The sequence below is a fragment of the Lynx canadensis genome, chromosome C2 (assembly GCF_007474595.2).
Source record: "Lynx canadensis isolate LIC74 chromosome C2, mLynCan4.pri.v2, whole genome shotgun sequence".
NCBI classification, from domain to species: Eukaryota; Metazoa; Chordata; class Mammalia; order Carnivora; family Felidae; genus Lynx; species Lynx canadensis.
In genome coordinates, this window is record NC_044311.2 from 98,672,977 (window position 1) to 98,700,622 (window position 27,646).

Genomic DNA, 27,646 nt, shown 5'->3' on the forward strand with positions numbered 1-27,646 from the left:
ACAAGCAGACAACCAAGGACTACAGACATGTAACGAAATCTCCTAACTTTAAGGACAGAAATCAAAACAGGAAAGGATCTTGATGGAAAATAAGTATGCAAGAAGAAGGGAAAAAGTTTTTAGCCATCAGTAATATGATCAGAGAGATGAAGATACTATAGTCATTTAAAAAGATCATAATGCCATAAAAAAAAATTCAGAGAAGTAGTAGGTCTTTGGAATCAAAAACTTGTTAGCAAAAATTGAAAAAGGGGCAATTTAGTGAAGATAAAGTTGAGGAACTCTGAGGAAGCAGAACAAAAAGGCAAAGATGGAAGCTGAAAAGAAAAAGTAAGATTAGACAGCCTGTCCAAAAGAAGGTAGACATCTCAATTACAGGAGCCTCAGAAAGTCAGAAAAGAGAGTGGAGGAGAGGAGATCATCAACCGTATAATTCAGTATTTCCTAGAACTAAAGGGCATGAGTTTCCAGATTAAAGGATGAGGAATGGTAATAGCTTCAGAATTTTCAATAGCAACACTAGAAGCAGAGAAACAATGGGGCAATGTCTTAAAAACTCTGAAGAAACATTGTTTCCAAGCTAGAGTTCTCTTCCCAGCCAAACTATTAATCAAGGGAAAGGATGGAGTAAAAAACTTGCATACAGATTAAGTCTTAAAATATTTACCTCCATGCTCTCTTTCTCAGGATGCTACTAGACAATATTCTCCATTAAAAGGAGGGAGTAAACCAGGAAAGCAGAAAACATTCTGGATATGGGAAACAGAGGGGGTGTTCAACAGGAAGCCCCAGGATGGTGGCTGTGTCCCTGCACAGAGGGCCCCTGGGCCTGACTGGAGCCAGCCAGGAGGCTCCACCCACAGAATACCCAAGGGGAATGAAGGTTATAAGAGGAGACTTACAAACAAACAGAGCTTTAGGAGATGACATACTTACAAATAATGGTTAATTAACCAACAGTAGTAAGACAATTTCAGGAATAAGAAAAAGCACAGAAAAGAAAAAGTAGTCCTGGTTTATTCCATCGCTCAGCTCAGAATAGCAAACTTTGTCAAAATAAACACTGGATGCTGATCATACCAAGATTATAACTTCTTTGGGAGCATGGGGGATCAGAAATGGAGGCAGGAAGAGGTGAAAGAAAACAAAACAAAACGTTTGTCTTCCATAATGGGTCAAATGATCATGTCTAAAACTGAAAAACCAAGAAGTATCAGTACATGCTTGTTGTTTATAAATATGGAGGTACACACCAAAAGAAACTAAAAGAGTTAAAGATTGTTGTATTTGGGAAAGTATATAGTGGGACTGCTTTTTTTCTGAGCGAGCCTGGCAGAACAAGTTAACCATGTGAAGGAGTGACTTTGGTGACAATAAAACCTTAAAAAAGTGAACAGGTTATGAAGGATAAAGTAGTGGCAGCCACCACAGGCAACTGGGAAAGAGCCCGACTGTGAAAGGGAGCAGAGAGAGAAGGATGTGGATGGCGTGGGTGCTTTGATGTAGAAGAGACTAGAGCAGGGACCATGTGCAGATGGGAAAGATCCAGTCGAATGAGGGAGACTGAAATGGGAAGCCTGAGGGTGATGGACGAACAGGGTCTCCCACTAGCACATGCTGGGACTCTCCTCACAGGCAGAGCGATGCTCTGACAGCTGTGGACAAGAGGACAGAGTGCAGCAATTGGAGGGTCTGTAGGTCTGGTTACGGAAGGAGAGGAAAACTCTCTTTTCTCTTTGAGGCAGAGTCATCAGTTGAGAGTCAGGGAAACAGGAGGCTGAGGAGGAAAGTGCAAATATGACCTATTCCCACTGAGAGTGGGAGGGGAATGGCACCAAGAGCTGTAGATACCACGCATGTGACAAATGCCTAGTTGAAGCACCTGTAAGTTGGGGCAACTTTAATGCCCCATATGGCATCCTGAGAAAAAAATGAATCTTCTAAAAACCAATGCACAGAAAAAAAGGATAGAAGGAAACAAAATATTAATAGTGACTATGTCTGAATGCTTAGAACTATAAGTTTTCTACTCTTCTACCATTCTCTTTTTTAAGCTTGAAAAGTACGCATGTACTATATTATGACGGAAACAGTAATCTTATTTTTCAAAGGGAATCCTAAATTTTGACTCATGGAACTGAGCATCACATATTGATGATACTGTCCTCAAGAAATAAATCTTCAGGAGCACCTGGGTGGCTCAGTTGGTTAAGCGTCCAACTTTGGTTCAGGTCATGATCTCACAGCCCGTGAAGTTGAGCCCCGCGTTGGGCTCTGTGCTGACAGCTCAGAGCCTGGGGCCTGCTTCAGATTTTCTCTCTCTCTCTCTCTCTCTCTCTCTCTCTCTCTCTCTCTCTCTTTCTCTCTCTCTCTCTCACTCTGCCCCTCCCCTGCTCATGCTCTGTCTCTCTGTCTCTCTGTCTCTGTCTCTCAAAAATAAATAAAACATTAAAAAAAATTTTTTTAAAGAGATAAATGTTTATAGCAACACATCAGAACAACCTAAATGTTTATTCTTTAATGGAGGGCTGGTAAAATAAGTAATTATGGTACACTTATACAGTTGAATTCTATGCACTTGTTAATAGGAGCTGCTTTTATGCTAATATGGAAGCATCTCCAAGATATATGGTGAATAGATAAAAACAAAATAATCAACAGTGTACACAGTGTACTTCTACAAAAAGTTAATATTAAGCATAAATTTTTATATAGAAGTATCAATAAAAAGAATGAGGTGGATGTATACAGTTGACCTTTGAACAACACAGGTTTGAACTGCGAGGGTCCACTCACATGTGGATTTTTTACAGGACAGTACTGTAAATGTGTTTTCTCTTCCTTATGATCTTCTTAATAACATTTTCTTTTCTCTAGCTTACTTCATTGTTAGAATACAGCACATAATACATGTAACATATAAAATATGTGTTAATCGAGGGGCGCCTGGGTGGCTCAGTCAGTTAAGCATCCGACTTCAGCTCAGGTCATGATCTCACAGTTTGTGGGTTTGAGCCCTGCGTTAGGCTCTGTGCTGATGGCTGGGAGCCTGGACTGGACCCTGCTTCAGATTCTGTGTCTCCTTCTCTCTCTGCCCCTCCTCCCTTGATCATGATGTCTCTCTCTCAAAACTAAATAAACATTAAAAAAAATTTTTTTTAATAAAATAAAAATATGTGTTAATCGACTCTGTTATCAGTAAGGCTTCTGGTCAACAGTAGGCTATTAGTAGTTAAGTTTTGGGGGAGTCAAAATTATATGTGATTTTCGACTGTGCAGTGCTCGGCACCCCTAACCTTGGCATTATTCAAGAGTCAAATGTACATGCTGATATGGAAACATCTTCAAAATATATTGTAAATTGTAAAATTTACAATTATTGTAAATAATTGTAAAATGAGGGTATGCAATGGTGTGTACAGTATGCTCCCATTTTGAAAAAAAAATGCAACTGACTATACATATAAAATGCATAATATAGAAACTGGCAAGGATAGTTGTCTCTAGGAGGGGGGTTTCTTCAAATAATGGTATGGTAAATGTTCTCACACAACCAGAAGAGTAACTGCTTCATGCTGGTATGAAAGTACTATGTAGTGTGGTACACAGAGTTGCCTACCTGTTCAAGCATCACGATAGAGTCTCGGAGCACTCCTTTTAAACGATGGGCCTGGTCTTTGTTCTTCTCAATACTTTCTGCTCTTGACAGCATACCAGAGGCTAAACTGAAAAAAAAATACCATCTTAAAAATAAGGGGAATAGCTTCTAATCTTGTCATTTCTAGAAATCATCAGTGTCCTATGAATTTGCAAACAAAGCAAAAAATTAAATTAAAAAAACCTTATGATTAAAGTATAGTTAGCAAACCAAAATCTCCAAACTGGAATTCAGTTTTCTGCAGCTAGAGAATTACTGAAATAATAACAGGTTGGGGGGAAAAAAAGACTTACTGCAGAGATTTCTCTTCTTGGAGGTGGAGACGGTAAAGGGACTGAGCAGCAGATTCTATCCTTGACAGCTTCAGAAACAGCGTCACATTCAACAGAACTAGCAACAGCAAACTAGGCAGAGCAAATTAATTGTACCTGGTTAATCCACTCTTATCCAGACCTAAAGCATTGCCATGTGAAGAACAGACACGCAAAACCTTTAAAAATGTACGTTGTCCAGTCCGTGAGTTCGAGCCCCGCGTCGGGCTCTGTGCTGACCGCTGATCGGATTCTGTGTCTCCCTCTCTCTCTGACCCTCCCCCGTTCATGCTCTGTCTCTCTCTGTCTCAAAAATAAATAAACGTTAAAAAAAATTTTTTTTAAATGTACGTTGTCCAGACCAGTTTCCAATTATTGTTATTGTTTAAATCAGTTATCTCTATTTTATGGTATGAGGTAATTAGGTAAAAAGTGGATGGTGAGGAAAAGTTAGAAGGTAACTAGAGTGACGAGTGACAAAAAGTCCTCAAAATGGCAGGTTGGGATTGTCCCTGACATCTCTTCTCTCTGCAAGGAATCCCAGCCAGTGCTGATGTGCGACCACCAACTTAGAAATCTACCAGGTAACCTTGAGAGATCTATTTTTGGGTGCTTTCAACTTAAGCAATTATAAGCAATTATACCCCCATTATGCTGCACTTCAAAAAGGAAATGAAGATCAATATGGACTTGATCTTATGTAGACAGTCATACACCTTATTCCCTGTGAAAGCCAAAACAAATTTTTGGAATTACTATTCAGCAAAAATTTCTTCTAGTTCAACTTAGACAAAGGAAGTATCAAATCCCAAATATGCGTGAATTGCATCATATATAAAATCTTACATGCTAAATGGATTTACTGTACTGGTTCTCACAGCAGCCTTTCAACTGAATGGAAGTATTTCTTATTACACATATATACAAATATATAGGTGGCATCATATCTTTCCTATTCTGTTAAAATATTGACTTCCCTTAAAAATACATAGAATTCATCTTTACCTGCCAAAAGAAGATTGTTTAAAAAAATGAAAACTAAGGAGGAACAAGAAAACCAAATCTATGAAATTATTGTGGCACTGAAATGGCATATAGATCAACATTTCAACCTCTGACTATAAATTTTCTACATAGTAATACAAAAGATCACTGCCAATATTTAATATTCAAAATTATTAGAGCAAACCAACTTAAACAGAATATAAAAGTCTTTCGTAAAGCTCAAAGGTATATCAAACATTTGTGTGTTCCGAAAGTTATAATTAGAAAAAACAGAGGATATAAGAACTTCATTCCAAAGTATATTCACCAAGAGTGTATCACCCAGTCAGAACCAATTCAATTAAATCTAATGGACTACCTCAATATTAAACTACATCCATGTAGATAATAGTAGTCGAAATATGTCTGCCTAAGTAGATTCCTATAGAATACTCTGAGGTTCTTGCTCACTGCTCGAGACCTTCTGACCCAATCTCTGGCACTGAGGCCTAGAAATCTGCATTTTCACAAGTGATCCTAGAGGGTAAGGATCATTGGTCTAATCAGATAGAGCAAAATAGCACTATTGGCATTTCACCAGCCTGCATATATAAATATTCTCTTTAAATCTATGGAACTTCCAGTAAAAACCTATGATGGTAGAAATAAATCAGATTAATTTTTGAAAAACAAAACATTTATTGAATGTGTACTTGGGGTATTCCCTCAGATTTAATAATTCTCCTGAAAATCATACATCAAAAACTGTCAGACTGAAGTATATAAGAGACAGAGCATGAACAGGGGAGGGGCAGGGAGAGAGGAAGACACAGAATCCGAAGCCGGACTCAGGCTCTAAGCTGTCAGCACAGAACCCCACGCAGGGCTTGAACTCACCAACTGCGAGATCATGACCTGAGCTGAAGTGGAATATTTAATCGACTGAGCTACCCAGGCGCCTCAAATAGTGGCAATTTCTACACAATAACATACAAATGCATTCAAATCCTTTTGGAAACCATTAAAAGATAAGTGAAGGCACAAGCAAAATAAGCATGCAAAACGAATACTTACAAAATACTCATCACCACAATAAGGGCAGTATTACAGATTTCCATTTCCTTTTTCTTTCCTGCAGATCACAAACACACAAAAAACTTACATTAGAACAGGATTGTGATTAACACTAGTTAAAATTTAACTTCATTTGAAAAAAAATGGAGAAGAAATTTTGTACATGAATTGTAAAAACAACTTGATATAGGATGAATTCCCAGCACCCTTTTTTTGATTTCTAATATCCTGACTAATGTGAAACTAATGTATGAAAAGAAAACCTATGTTTGGCCTACATTACAATTAATTTACTCTAAATAAACAAGCAATTCAATACATCATGTATGATCTCTAGTGAAGTTCCATCTCTGCAAATAATATTTGAACTGGGTTTATATACAATGCTTCCCTCCTTAATTTTTTTAATCACCCTCACCTGTTCTCTGTTGCCCAAACTTTTAAATTCCAAAACTAAAGAGCTTAAATTTAAATAGTAAATAAACATTCACACTAAGATATAAGCCTCAGAAGAGGATTTGATAATGTAGAATGAGGATGACAGTTTTATAGTTCTAAGAGAAAGGGAGTAAGAGTAGAGGCAAGATGTCTTCAAATTTGAGAATGGGGATAGTAAGAGTCAAATTCCATCTCTGCAATTTGCTGGGTTGGACCTGACAGGTACAGAAGGACTGAAAGCATATCATCAGTTTAGTACTTTCAAGGGTTAGAAGTCAAATGTCTGTAAATGCTAGGTAGGAAGTTAACAGAATGAAGCAGCCAGCAGCCAGGGACAGTGGTGGGGACTGGTGACATGGGAGCACATGCTCTAATGGCACAGCTTCTACTAAGCTCCAGCAACTGTTGCTGTGAAGAGATTTGGGTCCAGAGCTGTCAGATGTGAGTTTTTACATAAAAACTCCCACCTTTTAAAATATCATGTGGGCCAAATAAAACACCTCTATTGGCCATATGCCTGCCATTTTGCAACTGCTTCTTTACACTTACACATTAGTTATACTGAAGGAAGTCCGAGTTTGATAAACATTATCAGAAAAGGAGAGGAAAAAGGGAAACCTCCTTTCTGATGTGTCCTATAAACAAGAGATGTATTCTGCTTCATATAAGTAAATTAAAATCTTCCATCTGTTTACTACATAATAGCTACCTGAAATATCCCCTTTGGCATCCAAGCCCACATCTCCAGAAGAGCGCTGAGAAGAAAGTTTAGGAACTGTTTCTGCTGTTCGGTTGAATGTTCGCCTTCTCCTTCGTAAGCCACTAAGTTTTCCAGCATCTTCAACGGACTGATTTAACACAGATTCTTCCGCTAATAAGTTTGATTCTAAGAAGGAAAAAAAAAATCTTTAGACAGCAGAGAAACCTTCTTGACTATAAGATGTGAGGGTAGGGAGGGGATTGCTTTGTTTTCAGTTTTGTTTTTAATTTTTTTTAAATTGTTTTATTTATTTTGAGAGACACAGAGAGAGTGAGCAGGGGAAGAACAGAGAGAGAGGGAGACACAGAATCCAAAGCAGGCTCCAGGCTCTGAGCCTGATGTGGGGCTCAAACCCACAAATCATGAGATCATGAACCATGAGATCACAACCTGAGCCAAAGTCGGACACTTAACTGACTGAGCCACCCCGGCGCCCCTTCAGTTTGTTTTTTTAAAGCCTTGGTAACTTTCTTTAACTATTACTTAGGCTCTTGTGGCCTAGATTCAAACCTTACTATTAATAAAAAGTTTTGGAGGATAAAGTGATCCTATAATGAGGCTTCACTATTCTAGGAAGAATGAACTGTATTAATAAATGATGGAATCATCAGAGCAAATTCACCATGTGCTATATTAAATATTAACATAATGATTTCAGTTATGGAAACAACAGGCTACCCACTTACACTGGATCATTAGAAAGATTTCCAAGAAAGACTGTGGTACTTGATTGTCAATATCAAAGGAAGGAGGAGCATATAATAGTTCTAGTTTATAAATGAGGGTTTGCAAAAAGTGAGTACTGGTAAGAAAAATCTGCAAACAACCTAAAAACCTCATTTTTGTCTTTTTTTTTTTTTTTGACCTTTCCTTCACCAGATTTTTCATTAGAAGCTCATTATCCAGTGGCCAAACTAATTTTTGAATAACATTTTCTTTGCTCCTGATTAGGAGTTTAATAATGAATAGCCAAGAGAGAAGAGCAAGAAAAATAACCAACAAACTAGATAATCAAGCCTTACTTTACCCTGAGCTGACTGACCCCAGCTTTTCTTTAACCAGAATTGTTTATGTATATATATATTTTTTTCTCATGTTTTATTTTAAGGAATATCCAAACAGAACTATATCACTTCCCCAGTCTAGTCCCTACCTCCACCAAATCCATACACGTACGTGTTACCATTGCTAAGTGGGCCTGCATAAACCCAAGGAAGCTGCATTGATAAGGATTGCGGGGTAGAGGTGGGGCCACCAAGGAACACCAAGTGCATATTTGTGGTAAGTTATGCAGTTTCTCACTACAGTCAGCCTTCTTGGCTCCTTGCAGGGAGTGACAGCTCCTCACTGTGTGATCTTGGACAAGTCACTTAACCTCTCTCTCTGTTTCAATATTTATTCTTTAGTAAAATGGAAAAAAAAAATAATAGTACCTACTGCACAGTATTGTAATAGGTTGATATTTATAAAGCATGCAGAACATGTCAGGCATATAATAAGCATAATATGAATGTTTGTTAGACCAATGAAAATTAAAGTTTCCAAATTCCAAGTCAGGTAGTTAGGATCACTTCAGTGGGAGTCAATTCAACTTCATCTGCTGTGAATCCAAATGAGGTTATCAATCTGTTTTGTTAATATCTTTACAAAAATAGATAAACTAAGAAATTTACAAACCAAGCTGTCTGAAATAGTCCTCCAATGAACTCCAGGAATTCTTTTCAATTAGAGATTTGATAATGGCCCATGGTTGTTTTCTGTACTTCACATCTGTAGAAACTCTAATAAAATACGGAGAAAAAAGTTTATTTAAAGGATAGAATTTAGAAAAAAAAAAAAAAAAGGATAGAATTTAGTTCTATTATAGTTGTATTTATAATCTAAATGTAAGATATGTCCACTGGAAAGCCAAAGGACTCAAAGTCATTAAGACTATGAAAGAAAATTTATGCACTGATGACAACTTTTTAGAAAATTACTATATGCTGCTAATAATTTCATGAAATTTTCCTTCTAAGTACTTGGCATTTTATTTTTTCCTTTCTCTAGCCCTGAATTTTCTTTACTTAAACGGCAATAAAGGCTCAAAATAAATTCTAAGTTTTCTAAATGCCTTGTATAAAAAAATCTCTAGTGGTCATAAATTAGGTAAAAGTAACTACATTAACTAAGACCAGGCAAAGCACATGGTGGCACATCACTATCTTTAATATACCAACATTTCTTATTTCCATTGCAGCAATGTGCTCACCATGTGCACCTCAAGAACTCACAGCTGCCTTGACATAAAACAGGGTCCTGTGACTAGTTTTGGCCACTGGACGGTGAACACAGTTCTAGAACTCTCTTTTCCTGTAGCAACTGAAACAACACATATTCTGGATGGTGCAGCTACAGAATGTCAAAGTGTTCATCAGTTTGTGGCCTTGAGTAAGGAGCTCCACCCCTCTGCTGACCACTGGTGGTCATATAATTTGAGCAAGAAATAAAGCTTGGTTGTCTAAGGCTACTGCTAAGATTTTAGGATTGACATGTTCCAGAATAAAATCTCACCTATCCTGACTAATATTTCATTTACGATATTCATTTACGATAGCTCACCTCAGCCGGCATTTCTGTTTTGAGGATCGGATGATATGGTATCTGTTCAGGGTATAGAAGTAATCATGGTAGGGAACATCATGTGTCAGTACTTCTGAATCTACCAAATAAAATTGTGCTTCCCGACTTTCTTTATACAGTGTCTGTCAAAATAAGATTAAACATTTTTTTTGCATGTTCAAGTTTAATATATCAAATTCCTTGCCAATTTAGAACACATACACTAAAATTACAAAAGACATGAGAAGCCTACATACAAACCCAGAAGAGCCTTCGTGTTGGCTATGCAATCTATGAATTGAGAAGATGGGACCTGCAGAAAGAGTATTTGTTGCCTGTCATTTCATTGTACCATTATTTTTTCCTTCTTTTAGGTATGAGGAGGAGAGTCTCTTATGTATGTCATTAGTTTATAAAAATTTTTAAATGTTCCTGATAGGGGAACAATTTAAAATTCAAACTGGATGAAGCAAAGACCCACCCCAAAATTCATAAAAATTTAACAATCACCCTTCACCAAAAAAGTGAAGGAAGCTTGGGGCACCTGGGTGGCTCAGTTAGGTGTCCGACTTTGGCTCAGGTCATGATCTCGTGGTTCTTGGGTTCGAGCCCCACATCAGGCTCTTTGCCAACAGCTTAAATCCTGGAGCATTCTTTGGATTCTGTGTCTACCTCTCTCTCTGCCCCTCCCCCTCTCATGCTCTGTCTCTATCTCTCAAAAATAAATAAAAATGTTAAAAAAATTTTTTTTTCAATGAAGAAAGGGGACAACCAAAGAAAACACTGCCTACCTTAACAGGATTTGGAGTGGTTACTGGTCAAACCTTCCTCATTTTAACCATACCCTTTCAACCTATCCTGTAACATTATCAAAGATTCTCCAATGTCAAAATACCAAACTCTTCTTAAATAAGTCCTTTTAAACACTGGACAAAAACCGTAATAGCATAACTAGTTCAGATGTTAAGATATTTTCTAACTATTTGCAGAGCAGATACACTATACCTCAACATAAATTGGTCAAACACAAACTCTACTATAAAGACAGTGCCACACTGGCCAGAGTAGAGCACTGAATATCTTATCATCTCTTCCCATACATCACAGCACCCCTCTAGTTATTTGGCTATAACTCTTGGCATGATCCCGTATATTGGATTCCAGTAGTGTTCTTTATTAAACCATTTATTATGGAAAAGTTAAAACATACACACGAGTAGAAATGAGGTATAATGAACCCTCATAAACTCAACAGCCAGCTTCAACAACGTTAACTCTTGCCCAGTCCTGCTTCATCTGTACCCCATCCCCACATTCCCTCCCTCTACCACCATGCTCTCCCTGGCTAGATTACTTTTAAAGGATACCCCAGATATCAGAATAATTTTATTCATAAATATTCCAGTGTATCTCTTTATTTCTTCAGTGTGTCTCTTTAAAAGATATTCTTTTCTTTAAAATACAGCTACAATACCATTAATATATGTAAAAAATTAGTAATTCCTTAAATCTCCTAAATATATTTTTAGTTGGTTTGTTTGAATTAGGGTTGGTTGATTTGGTTGATATGCCTCTTCAGTCTTTTTTAATCTGTAATAGTTTCTCCTCCCTTTTGTTTTGCCATTTATTTCTTAAAATTGTCTTGTTAACTGGGGACAATGACAGGTTTCTCTCTTCCCACATATATGATTCTTTTGGAATACTGATGGAGGAAACATACCTGCTTTTCAGTGGCAGTGGTGCACTTTCCAGTAAGTGGATTATTAAGGATTATAGTGTAGGTCATGGTTCTCAGTTGATCACCTCCAGGTTCTATTTTCCAAGGGGTGGACACTACATCTAATCACAGCAAACGTAAAGAGTTGGTTCTAAAACTCTGAAGAGTATGACTTGAAATGGAATCAGAGGTAGGGCTTTTTTTTAAGTATAATTAACATACAGTGTTGTATTAGTTTCAGGTGTACAAAAAAATGACTTAACAGTTCTATACTTTACCCAGTGCTCATCATGGTAAATGTACTCTTAATCCCCTTCACCTATTTCACCCATCCCCCAAACACCTCCCCTCCAGTTACCACCAGCTTGTTCTCTGTATTTGAGTCTGGGGTTTTATTTGTCTTTTTGTTTTCTCTTTTGTTTTCTTAAATTCCACATATGAGTGAGATCATATGGTATTTGCCTTTCTCTGTCTTATTTCACTTTGCATTAATACTTTCCAGGTTCATCCATGTTGTTGGAAAGGGCAAAATCCCATTCCTTTTTTTATGGCTGGGCAATATTCCATTACACACACACACACACACACACACACACACACGTACGTATACATACACACACACAGACACACCAACACCATCATCACCTCTTCTTTATCCATTCATCTGTTGATGGACACCTTGGCTGCTTCCAGATCTTTGCTATTGTAAATAATGCTGCAATAAACACGGGGGTGCATATATCTTTTTGAATTGATGTTTTCATTTTCTTTGGGTAAAAATCCAGTAGTGGAATTACTGAATCAATGGTAATTCTATTTTTAATTTTTTGAGGAACCTCCATACTGTTTTACATAGTGGCTGTGCCAGTTTGCACTCCCACCAACAGTGCACGAGGGTTCCTTTTTCTCCACATCTTCAACAACACTTGTTATTCCTTGTGTTTTTGATTCCAGCCATTCTGATAGGTGTGTGGGGTATTTCACTGTGGTTTTGATTTGCATTTCCCCAATGATTAATGGAAAGAAGTAGTTTTTAATTATTTAAATTTTTATTTTTGACCAGTCCTAATATCCTTTTGACAGTGTTATCATTTTAACATTAAAGAATAGTAAAATTAAATGTAAGGCCCTCTTCTTGTATGTGACATATTCCCCATCTTTGATCCATTTACTTCTAAATTGTTGTCTATTAACACACTTTCTTTCTTTTCTTTAGAAAAGAAAATTAAAAGTTGTTTCATCTGTAGGCTTCATTTTAAAGTCCCCAGTACCTGTGAAGAGAAATATTGGCACCAACCTTATTAAACACAAACAGAACAACACTTTAACGTTCCCATCATTGAGGACAAAACCTTGAAAGACATTTGCCATTATGCAACAATAAGACCTTGATCCCAACTTGTGGAAAAATCATGTAATGAGAAATCATGTAATGTTAATGGCTTATCTGTCAAAATCTTTAATCAAGAAGGGGGCTATGAAGTGTAATGACATAACCTTTTCCAAGTTGAGAAAGCTATAGGATAATCTCTGTATTAATGGCAAGATCTTGTTAAAAATTCTCTCTTAGGGGCGTCTGGGTGGCTCAGTTCAGGGGTGGCCAACTTCGGCTCAGGTCATGATCTCATGGTTCATGAGTTCAAGCCCGGCGTCGGGCTCTGTGCTGACAGCTCAGAAGCCTGGAGCCTGATTCAGATTCTGTGTCTCCTTCTCACTCTGCCCCTCCCCGACTCACACGCTATCTCTCTCTCTCAAAAATAAATAAACATTTTAAAAAATGAAATAATATATATAAATATATAATTCTTCTTATTTTCCTAATAACTACACAGTGAGTAAAAATAACTTTGAAGAGAAATATATTTTTAGAACATAGCACAGGTCATTTAACAAGGCAAAGACTACGTAGGTATAGGTAATGGCATCGTGAACTCTTTTGCAAAGATCTGACTAAATCACCTAATGCTGTTCACACAAATGGACTTAGGCAATTAGTATACTTGACTGCTATTTGTCAACATCTTAAAATACAGAAGACTTATCTAATCTATCAACCATCACCAAAAAATGAAGCAAAGCTTTGTGATATAGACAATTTTACTCAACTTCTTTCATATAGCTAGGCCTTGAGATTTTTTGAGGGACCCTGAAGCTGCATTTTGAGTATGTGGAAAAAAATCTTACAACTAAACTAAAAAGGCAGTATCACAAACTATAGAATCTACCCTACAGAATTATATATATATATAGTTATTTAGTTATTTTTAATAATCTCTACACCCAACATGGAGCTTGAACTCATGACCCCGAGATCAAAAGTTGCATGCTCTTCCAACTGAGCCAGCCAGGCATCCCTACCATACAGAATTTGCTGTAAAAAATAATTTATTTAATTGTCCATGAAAGAAGATACAAAATTTATTCTAAAATACTTTTCAAGCAATTATTTTGGTCCTATGTCAGTCTGTTTCAAAAAAATTATACAAATAATCCATTGTTAATTAGCAACATAATTTTAAGGTATCATTGGATTCTACTATAAAATTGCACACTACTCAACAAAAAAACTATTAACAAGGGTAAAAGTATGTCTTCCACTTGTATTGTAACCAATGTTACCAACAATCCTACTGAATCATGTACCAGAACATCATATAATTAACAACATTTTGGACTAGTCAAGCCCCCCAATACCTAAGTAAAGCTCATCATGATATAAAAAATCAGGGATGAAATTATTTTTAAAATACAACAATGTACAAAGGACACATCAGCCACTTGATATACTGAATTAAAGTAATAAAAAGCAGGATCTGCAGAATCCTTTATGAATCCTTTGATGTAATAAAGTTTTAAAATTGGCAAATCTTCATTCCATTAGGATGGCTGTTATCACAAAGACTGAAAATAACAAGTGCTGGCAAGGATATGGAGAAATTGGAACCTTTATGCATTGCTGGGGAGAATGTAAAATGATGCAGCCATTCTGGGGGGAATGTAAAATGATGTAGCCATTATGGAAAACAGTATGGCCATTCCTCAAAAAGCAACCATAGAGTTACCTAAGGATCCAGTAAGTCCACTTCTACATATACACCCAAAGGAATTGAAAACAGGGACTCAAACAGATATTTGTATATCAGTGTTCACAGCAGTATTACTCACAATAACTAAAAAGTAGAAACAACTCAAAACTCCATCAATGGATATGAATGGATACACAAAATATGTATATACATAGAATGGAATGATATCCAGCCTTAAAAAGGAATGAAATTCTGACACATGCTACAAGGATAAACCCTGAAGACACGCTAAGTGAAATAAGCCAGACACAAAGGGACAAATATTGTATGATTCCACTTATTTGAGGTACCTAAAGTAGTCAAATTCGTAAAGACAGAAAGTAGAATGGTGGTCATTAGCACTTGGGAGAAGGAGGAATAGAGATTTATTTTTTAATAAGTACAGAGTTGCAGTTTGGGAAGATGAAAAAGTTCTGAAGATGGATGGTTTTGATGATTATACAATGTCAATGTGCTTAATGCTACTGAAACGAACACTTAAAAATGGTTAAAATGGTATATGTTATGTTATATACATTTTACCACAACAACAAAAAAATGGTGAATTTTGGGAATGGCTATATGGGTTTTATTATACTATTCATGCAACTTTTCTGAAAGTTTATAATTTTCAAAATTAAAAAGTGGAATAAAAAGACTTAAAACTGAGTTTTGAATTACAAAAGCAGTGTCATACAACTGCTAACAAAGATTTAAAAGAACACCTATTTAGAAGTTCCCTAATTAAAAAAAAAAAGATCAAGTAGTGCTGAAATTTTAGTTTAGTGCCGAAATTAAATTCATAAATAATTGACTATACAAAATCTTTTCATGAAAAAAGAAATACTTCTTAGTATTTTTAAAAAGAAGCCTTTGAAACATATTCTCAAGAAATAGAACTTTGATTACCAGGTAACAACTTCAGAAGATAGCAGAATGGTGTACAGTAAGCAGATTCTCTTTGGGGGCAAAACTTCTGATGAATTGTAGGTCTAAACAGCACCATTCCTATTACTGTCTATACTTGTAATTAGCCAGAAGCTTTTGCTTCCAAAAGCCATTTATAACATCAGATAGCAAACACAGTCATCCATATTGAAGCTAGATAAATATCAGACACCTGGTATAGTTGTGAGTCAAAGAACAAACTTCATTTAGTACCAGCATGGAATAACATACTAGTTCCTCAGGGGTCTTTGCAGCCATAAACATGACAGGGCAATATCAACAAGCATCATCTTAGAAAATTAAGAAAAATAACATATCCAACTATTTTGAAATATCAAGTTCTCCAGGTAGACATAAATAGCAAGAAAATACAAAACAGATTTTGAAGAGATATAGTTAAATATAAGCTACTGCATGAAGAGGAAACTTTATATTCCTCAGATATTCCACATTTTTAAAACTAGAAGAACAGAAAAAAATGATTTTTTAAACAGAGAGTTCTTAATTACAAGACTCAATTGCTATCAATTAGAAATCACTTTGCTATACTACTCTGAATAAGAATAAATTATTTTTTGTATCTAGAATCCATATCAATGATATAATCTATGAATACATAGAAGTTTCAAATAAAAGAATAATATCTAATGGTTAATAAAGTGGCTCAATTATAAACTATATTTAAAACTGACTGTAGAATAACTTTCTCTTTGACTATGTCAAGTGATTAAACTTACATGAATCTCTGCTGCTGCTGTTTTATAATGTTTTATAGCAATCTAAACCATGTGCTCCCAAGGTTTATAAAATATTTTTGAATATTTAGGATAAATTCAGTTTCAAACTATAAGCTTATTTGAGATGTTTAGCAAAATAGAACTTTTAACACATAATCAGTGCAATCCTTTTTATGAGTCTAACTAATTTCCTAACTGGAATATTTTTTTTTTTTGGTATTTTCATTGAGATATACCATAACCATTGCAATCTCAAGTGTACGTCTAGCTCCATGAATTTACACAAAGAAAACACACATGTGTACCAGATCAAGATAGACTTTACCAACATCCCAAAAGTTCCCTCCCACTCTTTACCTGCCCAATTCTCCACACAGCAAATACTATGCTGATTCTATGTCCATAAATTAGTTGTGCCTGTTTTTGAACTTTATATAAAGAAATCAAAGTATGTACTCTTCTGTGTCTGGCTTCTTTTGCTTAACATTATATCTGTGAGATTTACTGATATTGTTACAAGTAGCAACGATTTGTTTTTTTTGTTTTTTTTTTTTTCATTGCTAGTATAGTAATCTTTTGTGTGAACATACACAATTTGTCTATCCATTCTATTATCCATACCCACCATATATTACTGGTGGGTATCTGGGCTGTTTTGTTTTGGGACCATTATTAATAATGCTGCTATGAACACTGTAGAACATGTCATTCAGAATACACATACCTACTAGTAGAATTGGTGAGTCATAGAGAATTTTTATGTTCAGCTTACTGCCAAACCATTTTGCAAAGTGATTGTACCAATTTACACCCTACTAGAATCCAATTGTTCTGCAATAGAATCCTTTTAAATTAGGTTCAAATAACTGAACTGGTACATTAATAAATATATAGGGTTTTAGTTTTCAAAGGGTTTGAACCTCATTGTAGGTAGGATCTGACTAATTGAACAATTACACTGCTCACATGTAAATTTAACCAAAACGCTTAAATATTAGTTTATCTATCACCAAAATAAAATCAAAGTCTAATTTTCCCCGACAACATAAATTAATTTGTATAGACTTAACTCTTAAAGGATAATAAAATTCTCCCAAATTTATCATTAAACACAAAACCAACCTATTATATTTCTAGAATCGGCAAATCTCTGCATGAAGCGTGAACTGGTGAAGAGCAATTCAAACATTCTCTCAGCACTGATATGAAAAACACGGTTGATAAAAAGTCTTCCATGAAGATCTTTCTCAGGCATATTTTCTGGGGAAACAACAGCAAAAGGAAACAACAACAACAAAAAACACAGGACTGGAAGGGAAGAAACTAAGGAATGGTAATTTCAAGATTTCGTTTTTGCTTGTTTGTTTTGGCACAAAATGGTTTTTAAATGTGATTACAATGATCAGCACATTCCAAAACACTATTAAAACTCTAAATTGGCATTATATACATATGTACTGTATATAATTATACATAATATATATTTAATTAAACCATATATGATCAATATTTCAGTCATCAAAACCCTAAAGATATACAAATATTTAACCTGAATGATACCAAACTCTTGTACTACATCACTCAAAAGAATACTTCAAAAATGATAAGGTTAATACTGGGATATATAGGGATGTATCTACCACAGCAATTAGCAGGTCCTATTTCTGAATGGTCATACATTCAATAGATATTAAGTCATGAGTGGCTCTAATATCTGCTGCACTCACCAACTTGGTAGCCTGAATAACGTTTCAAACCTGACTTAAAGCCACCTGCCCCAAGACAAGTCTTATCGTATTCACAACCTATTCTCAATACCATACGTTAAAAGAACTAAGAAATCCTTCTGAAAAGTATTCTTCAAAGCTAAGTAGAGCCCAGTGGAATATTTAATTTTTCTGGGAACCTGATAATGATGATGATGTTGAAAACTACCAGTAGCAAATGAAGAAGCAATATCTGCTCACCTCTCCTCATACTCCCTGGAAACATTATATAAAGTAGCCCATGCTTATATGGTGCTTACCATATATCAGGCATTGTACTAAGCACCTTACAAGTACCCATTCATCTTATCCTCGCAGCAATCCTGTGAGATGAGTGGTATTATCATCACCTTCATTGTATAGATGAGGAAACTGAGGCAATGAGAGAGAATTGCCAAAGCTCCATGGCTAGTGAGTGACTGAAATGGAATTTGAATTCACTACAGCTCCAGGGCAACACAAACTTAACCTCTATTTTATTGCCAGGAGTTTAACTTAAAAGAATCAAAAAGGAAATTAAAAAAAAAAAGACAGCTAGGAATAAGAATCTGATAAAGGAAATAGAGTAAAGCAATCCAATATGAAATTTTAATGATTTCAGGACTAGGATTATTTATTATTTCAAGGATTACGCTCCATCAATACAGAATAAAAACTGTGACAAAAGCCCCCCATATTACAGATATCATGCTCTGACAACTGTCTGTGTAGGCCATCTGTCAATATTAAGCCATGGGAAGCAATCCGGTCAAGCAAAAGGCAGTAGTTTAAGAATCAGAAAAAGTCTTCTAGTTCTGCCTTCACCCCAACTATTCCTTTTTCTCCCTCATCAAATGATTTGTGTTTCTCTATTTTGCTACAGGTGCAAAGAACTTAGGGATATCAGACGGATATTGATTTACCTTCTCCCTGCAACAATACTTTGTGTAGGCAAAAGCTAGTCACAGAAATTTCAAATAATGGCTCCTTCCACAGAGAAATAAATCACTGAAACTAGGTAATATGCTAAGGTTTTCTGAGATAACTTCCCAATTAGGCTTGAGAAATAGCTTTTTCTGAAATAGAATGTATGTTCATTGAAAAAATTACTGATATATTCACAAAGAAAACAAACAAGTATAGATGATTCTATTAATCCTGTTCATTTCCTTCATGAACTTATCCTGAATTGTAATTATTATCTTTACTGGCCTGTTGACTTGTTTATTGCCTCTCTCCTGCGTAAGACTCTAAGTTCCATCTGAGTAGGGGCTATGTCAATTTTAAACACCTATATACATTATGTATTTGGCACATAAAAGTGTTAAATAACTATTTCTGAATGAATGACTACTGAAAGTGCTTTAAAAAAAGTATCTTACGGTCAATTTTTATTTACAGGACTTCCATTTTGCAACCATATTTTTTAACTTTTTATTTCGGAATAATTTTAGATTTACAATCAACGAAGCTCGGTGTTATTGTTACCCTTTTCCAGTAATGTCCTTTTTTTGTACAAAGATCCAATCCAAAATACCACACTGCATTTCATTGTTTTATCTCCCTTATCTCCTCCAGTTGTGATAGTCCCTCACTCTTTCCTTGTTTTTTAATGGCCTTACACACTTGAAGAACTCTGATCAGGTATTTTGTAGAATGTCCTTCAATTTGGGTTCATCCGTTTTTTCATGATTGTACTGGGGTTGTGGATTTGGCGAAGAACACCCACAAAGGTGAAGTCCCCTTCTCATCAAACTCAGGGGATCCAGGGTATCAGCATGAGTTATGACAATGGTAACCTTGATCATTTGGTTACGGTGGTGTCTGGCAGGCTCCTCCTCTGTAAAGTTACCATTTTTACCTTTCCATATTCTGTTTGTTAGAAATGCATTAGAACTAAGAAATTTGTTAGAACTAAGCTCAGCCCATGCTCAAGGGAAAGAGAATTAAGCTCCACTTTCAAGAAGGGGGAGTATGATCGCTTCTCGGCCTTTTGGCTAAGATCAAGTGTAGAAGGGGGAGTATGTATGTATATTATTTGAAACGCTGTAAGGAAGGCTTGTGTTTTGTCCCCCATTTACATATTTATTTGATTATTTGTATCAGTATGGACTCATGAATAGTTATTTTATACTTTAGGTTATAATCCAATACTATCATTATATATTTTGTTGCTCAATTTTTTTTTTTTTTACTTTGGCCATTAGGAGCTCTTTCAGGTTGACTCCTATGCCCTTTTGATACACCTCTTTTTTTTTGAAGCATATCTTTACTTCTGGTCCTACAAGAAACTCCAGCCTCATTTTGCATATTCCCCACCTCAGCCCTAGAAGCAGTCATTTCTCTAAGGAACTCTTAAACTGTAATTTTTCAAAAGTAAGTTTCCTATTCACATTTATGAAGGAAACAAACTATACTCACATAAATATTACATTTTCATATTTCATTTAAACTCAATTAGTTGATCAATTATTCTATATTATGACTGACAAAATGGAATTTGTGGTATTACTATTAGAAATTAATAATACCTTTTGTATGGAAATTAATTCAAGGAAGTAAGAACCTGAAATAAACTATTTCCATCTGGGATTATTTATGTATGACATTCACAGTACTTTAAAGCCTCCTATCCAAGTAAGATCACCAGTGATATTGCTGTGACATATGAAGCTAGCAAGTGGTATTTCAAGTAGGGAAGGGAACAGCGCTCAACCTGAGAGCAGGTTACTATTTCCAATAAAGAAGAAACATCTCTTGAATTGAAAATATTCAAACCTATCAGTTTGAAAGTAGCCAGTGGAAAGGATGGAAAAGATAAATAAATATGAGAGGGACATGGGCATGAATGGAACTAAAACCCTATGTGGACAGTGTTTTGAGAGTTCACGAAAAATGTACCAGATAGGTATGCAAGAAAAGCAGATTTGGAGTTTAATTAAGTAACTAAGGACGCACAATTTGTTCTATCCTGTATCTTCTTAAAAACTGGTGACCTGCTGTCTTCTTGACATAGTTTGAGGGCTTTCTTTACATGTGAAAAACCAAGTTCAATTTGAGAGTGTTGTTTAAAAACCTGCCTCAGGTAACTATGTCAGGGTTACCTGGTTTAGTCTCATGGTGCTTCCCTGATGTGCTAGACTATTTCATGGCTTTTTCTCTGCTTTCCCCAGAGGCTTACTTGTCCTCACCTTTATTAATTAGCATCACCTGATATCTGATTCCTATTTTTCTTTGCATGAGTTTCCAATTCATCTTGGTCTGTCAGCTGTAGATCATGGATTCTAATTTTGTTATTCTTATGTGCCCCTCCCCCAGCCTAATCTTTGCCTCACTTAGCTTCCATTCTCAACATAAGTGACTTTGGTTAGGGCACCCTGTCACACCAAGTTCTGATCTAAGCAATTAAGACTAAACTTAATTCTGTCATGACACAGCCCTGGTATCTCATGACATCAGCCAGTTTGTCAGCTTCCACTCAAGGCTCTACCTCCTGGGGCAGATGTTTCACAGACTATCCGTGACACGCATAGAGCAGGGCAGGTGAAAGAAGTAAACCCTGATAGCAACAGAAATGTTATTTTGGCCAAAAATACAGCCACAATTTCATTATACTTGTAGATGTGGATACATTGTGTCAACTCATCTTCATCTGCCAGGAAACTCCTAGCATCTTCTCAAATTCTCTGCACTCCTACCCAAAACTGAGCATGTAGTTAATAAGCTGCAGGAAGCCTATCAGCAACAGCACTCTAGATAAACAAGGTTCTTCTACAGCTTATTCTATGAAATATTATGTATCAAATTTTCAAGTTCATATATGGCTTAACAGATTAAAACACAATGCTCAGCATTTTGTTCAGGAGGTGGCAGCCCAGAACCCATTTCTGGAAGTACAGAAATATCCCTAAAAAGGCTCCCTTCAATCTTGGCGGGTGGCCTAAGCATAAGAACATTAAAAAAAGAACGAGTCAAAGCAGATTCTAGGCTAACTTTTCCTATATGGGCTTCAGTTAAACTCCACATCAAAGGGAGCACACTAGTTTCAGGCCCCTCTGTAAGATATCTCATGAGGATACATGAGTCTAGAAGGAGTCTCTCCTTCAAAATGGTACTCTCCCAAAGATTACAATCTGTAGGTGGCAGAAGAGAGAAAAAAAGGAAATCCTCTCATTTTCTCACTCAGACTGCTTACAATGGTAGATCAAAATACTATGATTTTAAATAAGATGATGTTTGGTTTAGAATACTCTGCCATCTACCTAACTCTCCCTAAACCCACACACAGATTTCCTGGGATGGTTTTCTTCTTTTGACCTTTCTTATTTTCCCCCCTTCACTGATTTCAAGTATCTTCATAAGGTCACAACTTCCAGAAAATAAAAAATAGATTCCTTATAATAGCCACTTATGATAAGCCTGAAATTTTGAAATCTACTTAGGGGAAGCAACAGAAGTACTTGATTTGTTATCTAATAAGGAAAAAGTCATTACGTGCACCTTAAAGAAAACCTCCACAAAAGAAGGTTAAATGTTACATGTAAAGTCTTACTGCTGTAAAACCAGTCTTTAAAGGGACATCAGCAAGAAGGAAATGTGACCAGGGCTAACATGCAATACAGCAACTACACTGCTGTTATTCTTTATTTCTAGATATGAACACAACTTCTATGAGATATATTATCCCTTATGTAACTTATCATTAATGTTAATTTTTTAGGACCAATAAGGAAGCTTCTTTTTGAGGACCATTCTTATAAAAGAGCAGGTGAGAAAGAAGAGGGGGAAAAATTGTTTTGGTGTCACTTACCTATCTGGCCACTGGGTGCCAGAGTAGGTCTTCCTAAAGTCAGAGGTTCAGTCAGGCAGATTACTAATTCATACACACTGCAGCACACCAGAGCATGAATGGTAAGGACACTAAGAGAGTCTAGTCATTCATGGAGCTCAATCCTCTTAAAAAAAAACTCTCAACTATGTTTTCAAAAGAACTCAACAACTGTCCAAATGCATTCTATGATTTTTAGGAACTACTGAATTTTTATTTACATTTTCAAGATCATGGATTTAGTTTTCATTAAAGATACTTACTACAGTATTCCCAAACCAAAGTCTAACTTGATTTGGATTTGGTTTTCAGAGATTGGGTCTTGGTTTGCTTTTGGATTTGGATTTGATTTTAGATTTGACTTGGATTTAGTTTTGGTTTTCATGGATTTGTTTTTCACTTACAGTAAAAGACTTCAGGAGATCCCATACCAGGTCTAATCTGAATATGAACTAGCAAATACAGTCATGTCCTACAGATCGAAACCACTATAATGTCCCCATTCCCGATATTCTGAGCATTGCCAGATAGAAAGCAGATACAGTAAAATCCACTGGCTTTGTACCCTTTCCTGAAAGTGGAAAGTAGCCACTACTCGGTATCTTTCCCAATGTCTCCCCACTGACTTCAGATGTCAACAATCTTACAGTGAAAAAAAAAAAAAGAAAGATTCCTTAAAATGCCCACTTAGTAAGTATGACAAGCCCCAGGTTTTCAGTATTAACTTAGAGAAAGTAGAACATGATTTTCTATAAAATTTCCTTTAAGCAGCTGGGTTTTATTTTTATTATATTCTCTACTTTTGCATCTCTCTCTTTTTCCTTCTTCTTCTTCTTCTTCTTTTTTTTTTTTTTTTTTGGTAGTCAAAAGAAAGTACAATTATGGTGTCTGTAACACCATGCAGATTTTTATTCAGGTTTGCTTTTCCATTGCTACTGCTCCATCTCCATTGACTTCCGGCTTGGAATTTTAATAGCTAAATGTGATGGAAATCCTCACAACCCAGGCTTCTGAAAAGTGGAGATGGGTTAGATCTGGCAGCTTCTTTCCCCTATTTTCTATCAACTCCCACCATTCCTTTGGTTTTTTATAGAGTGAGAATGTGAATAAATTCTCAAACTGCACTTACCCAATACAAAGATAAACACTAAGAGACATAACTGAAATGTTATTAAAATTTATAAGAAATTCTTTACCTTCATCAACAGAATCTGAAGTGCTGCTTTTGTCCAGAGAAAGATATTCATTTTTATTCAAGTCCAGTGATTTTGATGATACTCTACTTAACCTCTTCTCTGAAGTTAGTAAAGGACTCTTTTTGATCTGTTTCTCACTTGGGGGTTCCTCTTTCCCTAACCCCTAAAAGGAAAACAATCCAGTTTAAAAAACAGATTATTGGCTTAGATTTTAAAGTGAGATCTTTAATAATAAAGACTCTTGGAAATACAGCTCTTTGGAAAATGTGTTTGTTATGTTTGCATCACATTTCCAATACAGTCCATAAATATTGGTAAACAATAATATATGATAATATATTCTGAAATCATCTTCTGACACAGTACTGAACAATAAATTTAAGAAGAACATCATATAAGAAGAACTCACAGTCAACATCACGTGAATCACTTGAGCAGAAGGGAAAGGGGAGCAGAGAACAACAATAATAGAGCAGTAGATTCTTTAAAGTGGGCAAGGGAGAGAGGAGTCAAACCCGATTAGTGTCCCCAGACAATACCTGCCCCATCATCTCAAGGAAGAGAACTCCCCCATTCTCAAGACCAGTAACTACAGGGGAAAGAGAAAGCAAATAAAGAGAATAAGAGTCACATAAGAGTACAGTGGAGGAAAGAGGTTCAACAGGAAACAATTTCACAGCAAACTCCTAAGAACACAGTTGGCTTTGCTGTTAAAGAACTAAGGGATTGGGCATTAAAATATATTCCATATATGATGCTATCTATACTTTCTGAGAATGGTTTAATCAAGAGATGTCGTTTCTATAATAAATTTAATGTTAGGCATTAACGTATGAATGCTATTGCTATGTTAGTATTCAAGTAGAATAGTATTAAAATTAGGTTTAATAGACCAGCATAAAAAATATCAACTACATAGCAAATTACTTTCTTGCATTGAAAGAAGCATATCTGTAATCCTTACACTTCCTGCCCCAGATCTTTGAGTAGCAGTGAAACTCCAGGGAGGATACGGGTTTCTATTGGCCACTCAGAGAACAGAATAACAACTGGGACCCAGGACACAATTTGTGAAAGGATTAAACTACCCTCATCAGAGAACTCATTCTTCAAGCAGAGATTACTGCTAAAATTGAGACTTGATTTATTTGGGAGTTCCACACTGCAAAGCAACATGCCTACTTAGCTGATCCAGAGCCTCTTTAGTAGATGCTGAGTAAGTTTACACACATATTTCTCCTGTTCTTTCTAATTAAGGTATGGCTCCTATTATAAGGAATATAGACAAATACTTGTAGGAAAAGTAACAGTCACTATCTTTTCGTGGTTGACATTTGAACAGTTTTTATTTGTGTTCTTTTCTATATTTCCTGAATTTTTACAAAGAATATTAATTTTATAACTTAAGAAAGACCTATTTCATCTTAGAAAAAAAAATGTTATTTCTCACTTTTTGTTATTTCCAACTTTCTTACAAGTAAAAAGGAAACAAAGTTAGTGACATATGATATTTGTTGCCATATGAGAATCTATCTCATCATACTGTTCTTGAATGCAAAAAAAAAAAAAAAAAAAAAAAAAAGGACTGAACTATATTGTATCCCATAACCTGAAAATGACAATGAATGTATAACCAATCTTAAAACATTAAAATCTTCCTCTACATTCCATTCCCTTTCCTTAAATGAAATATGACCTCCCTCAGGGACAAAACTAGAAGGAAGAACCAATGGATTAACTATTCTAAGAGCGGGTACAGAAGACAATGTCAAGAACGTTGTAAGAAAGACTCAAGATTAGTAATTTTGAGAATCCAATCCTCAAAGTCAGACTTTTATAAAAGGATCAGGAGACTGCAAGAGACCTCCTGTCCTGTTACCTCCCCAAATTTGAGTGGTTTGGTTTTCTCCATGAGAACATACAAAAAGATTAGCATCCAGAATCACCTCCCTTACTACAGTAGTAAGTTCCTAAGGGTCTCTATATAAATAGTTTTACAAGAGATCCACAACACAAAATCTGACTGAAATAGATGAATGATGCCCGAAACAAGGTGATAACTTGGTGGCCTTTACACATTCTATTCAAAGTTTTCCCAAATTTATTCACAGGAGATGCTGAGAGCTCCATGGGAGAAATTAGAAAAGGCCCATTGCTGGCCACATGTAGATTCACCCTCAATTATAATAGCTTATGGTTATTGAATACTTAATGTGTAATAGGGATTGTTTAATGCAATTTCACATATATTAATTCATGTCATCCTTATTAAAAAAAACCCTGTGGAGTATTATAGTCCTCATCTTACAGTTGAGAAAACCAAAGCATAGAAATGTTAAGTAATTAAGTTAACATTTAAGGGCATTCAGGTAGCAAGTGGCAGAGGCAGAATTTGAAACCAAAGCTCTGCTTTAAACCAAGAAATTCAGCTTTGGCCCCAGACTTACATCCCCAGTCAGCAGAATGAAAGCTCTATAGTAGGAGCACTTTCAGCGCTTAGAGTGCGGTCTCTAAATACCATTCTTCACTAAGAACGATGGCCCATTAGGAAAATGGTTAATACTAAGTCTGGGACAGTAAGTGTACAAAGTGTGCCTGGGACATGTTGTTGTGCCAGAAAGAAAGGAAGCCATCAAAGATTATTGATCATTTCTAAAACACAAAGGAGCCCACCTGAAGGGGCTCCTGTTGCCAGAGGAGACAAACTGAGTATTAAAAAAAAATAAATAATGGGGGAGGGAACAATGGGCTTATAATGATATTTGAAAAAATAAAGGAAGAAACTAACTAGTAATTAACCAGATGTGCCTGCTTTCATAGTCAGCTTACGAAGCATTTACTGTTACTCAAGCATGCTACTCAGGGTTCTCATCTCCCCCTTCAAAACAAATTCTTTTCACCACACACCACTTACCCTGAGAAAAATTCTGCTAACTATGAATTTCTCTATCATATTTTATTTTTAATGATGCCTATCCCCCTTATAGACAGATGCTCAGGGAACTGTCTGGTAGTTTTGCACCATATCCAGCTCTGAACAGAACAATATATTATTCCCATATAACCTCAGTTACTTAAAGACTTAAAACCTTTTTCTTAAAATAAAGGAGCAGCCTGACATCCTAAACTTTAAAAATTTTGTACACTTTGTTTTTATTTGATCTTACATTATGATGAACACATGACAGTATCAGATATATTTTAAAAGGGATATCATACACTAACCCCTTTCGGTGAATTTCCATCAATTGACTCTGTCTCTGAAACACGATTAACTGATTCTCGTGTAAAACTGATGGACTTGGAAAATTTTTCATCTCTCGCCCCACAATCATCCAAGCTGCTTCTTCCTGGACTTCTATAAGAAACACATCATTATAGAAATATAACCAAGATCAATTTCATACAAATAAGTGATTTAGTCTCCCTACTGAGGTCTTCTCTATTATACAGCATTTTGACAACAAATGGTTTTTTGTAATGTAACAAATAAGTCCTACTTATAACAAGATCATCTTCTCAAACCACCTGCAAATGACTTTATTTCTGAAAATAAGATGTGCTCATATGAGACATTATAAATG

The 27,646-nt window shown here is 35.8% G+C and overlaps 1 protein-coding gene and 1 pseudogene across 1 annotated transcript in view; one reads left to right on the plus strand and one right to left on the minus strand.

Annotated features, from left to right (window-relative positions):
* The window catches only part of GRAMD1C (GRAM domain containing 1C), a 38,771-nt gene that overhangs the window by 3,989 nt on the left and 7,136 nt on the right, over window positions 1-27,646 (minus strand). Inside the window, exons 3-12 of the mRNA XM_030328839.2 lie at window positions 27,288-27,420; window positions 24,063-24,225; window positions 17,416-17,553; window positions 11,547-11,665; window positions 9,827-9,969; window positions 8,903-9,006; window positions 7,175-7,351; window positions 6,028-6,085; window positions 3,952-4,062; window positions 3,620-3,725 (exon numbers count right to left, since the gene is read on the minus strand). Coding sequence (XP_030184699.1) covers window positions 3,620-3,725; window positions 3,952-4,062; window positions 6,028-6,085; window positions 7,175-7,351; window positions 8,903-9,006; window positions 9,827-9,969; window positions 11,547-11,665; window positions 17,416-17,553; window positions 24,063-24,225; window positions 27,288-27,420 — 1,252 coding nt within the window. The remainder of the gene's footprint in view (window positions 1-3,619; window positions 3,726-3,951; window positions 4,063-6,027; window positions 6,086-7,174; window positions 7,352-8,902; window positions 9,007-9,826; window positions 9,970-11,546; window positions 11,666-17,415; window positions 17,554-24,062; window positions 24,226-27,287; window positions 27,421-27,646) is intronic.
* Window positions 20,016-20,166, plus strand: LOC115524407 (annotated as a pseudogene).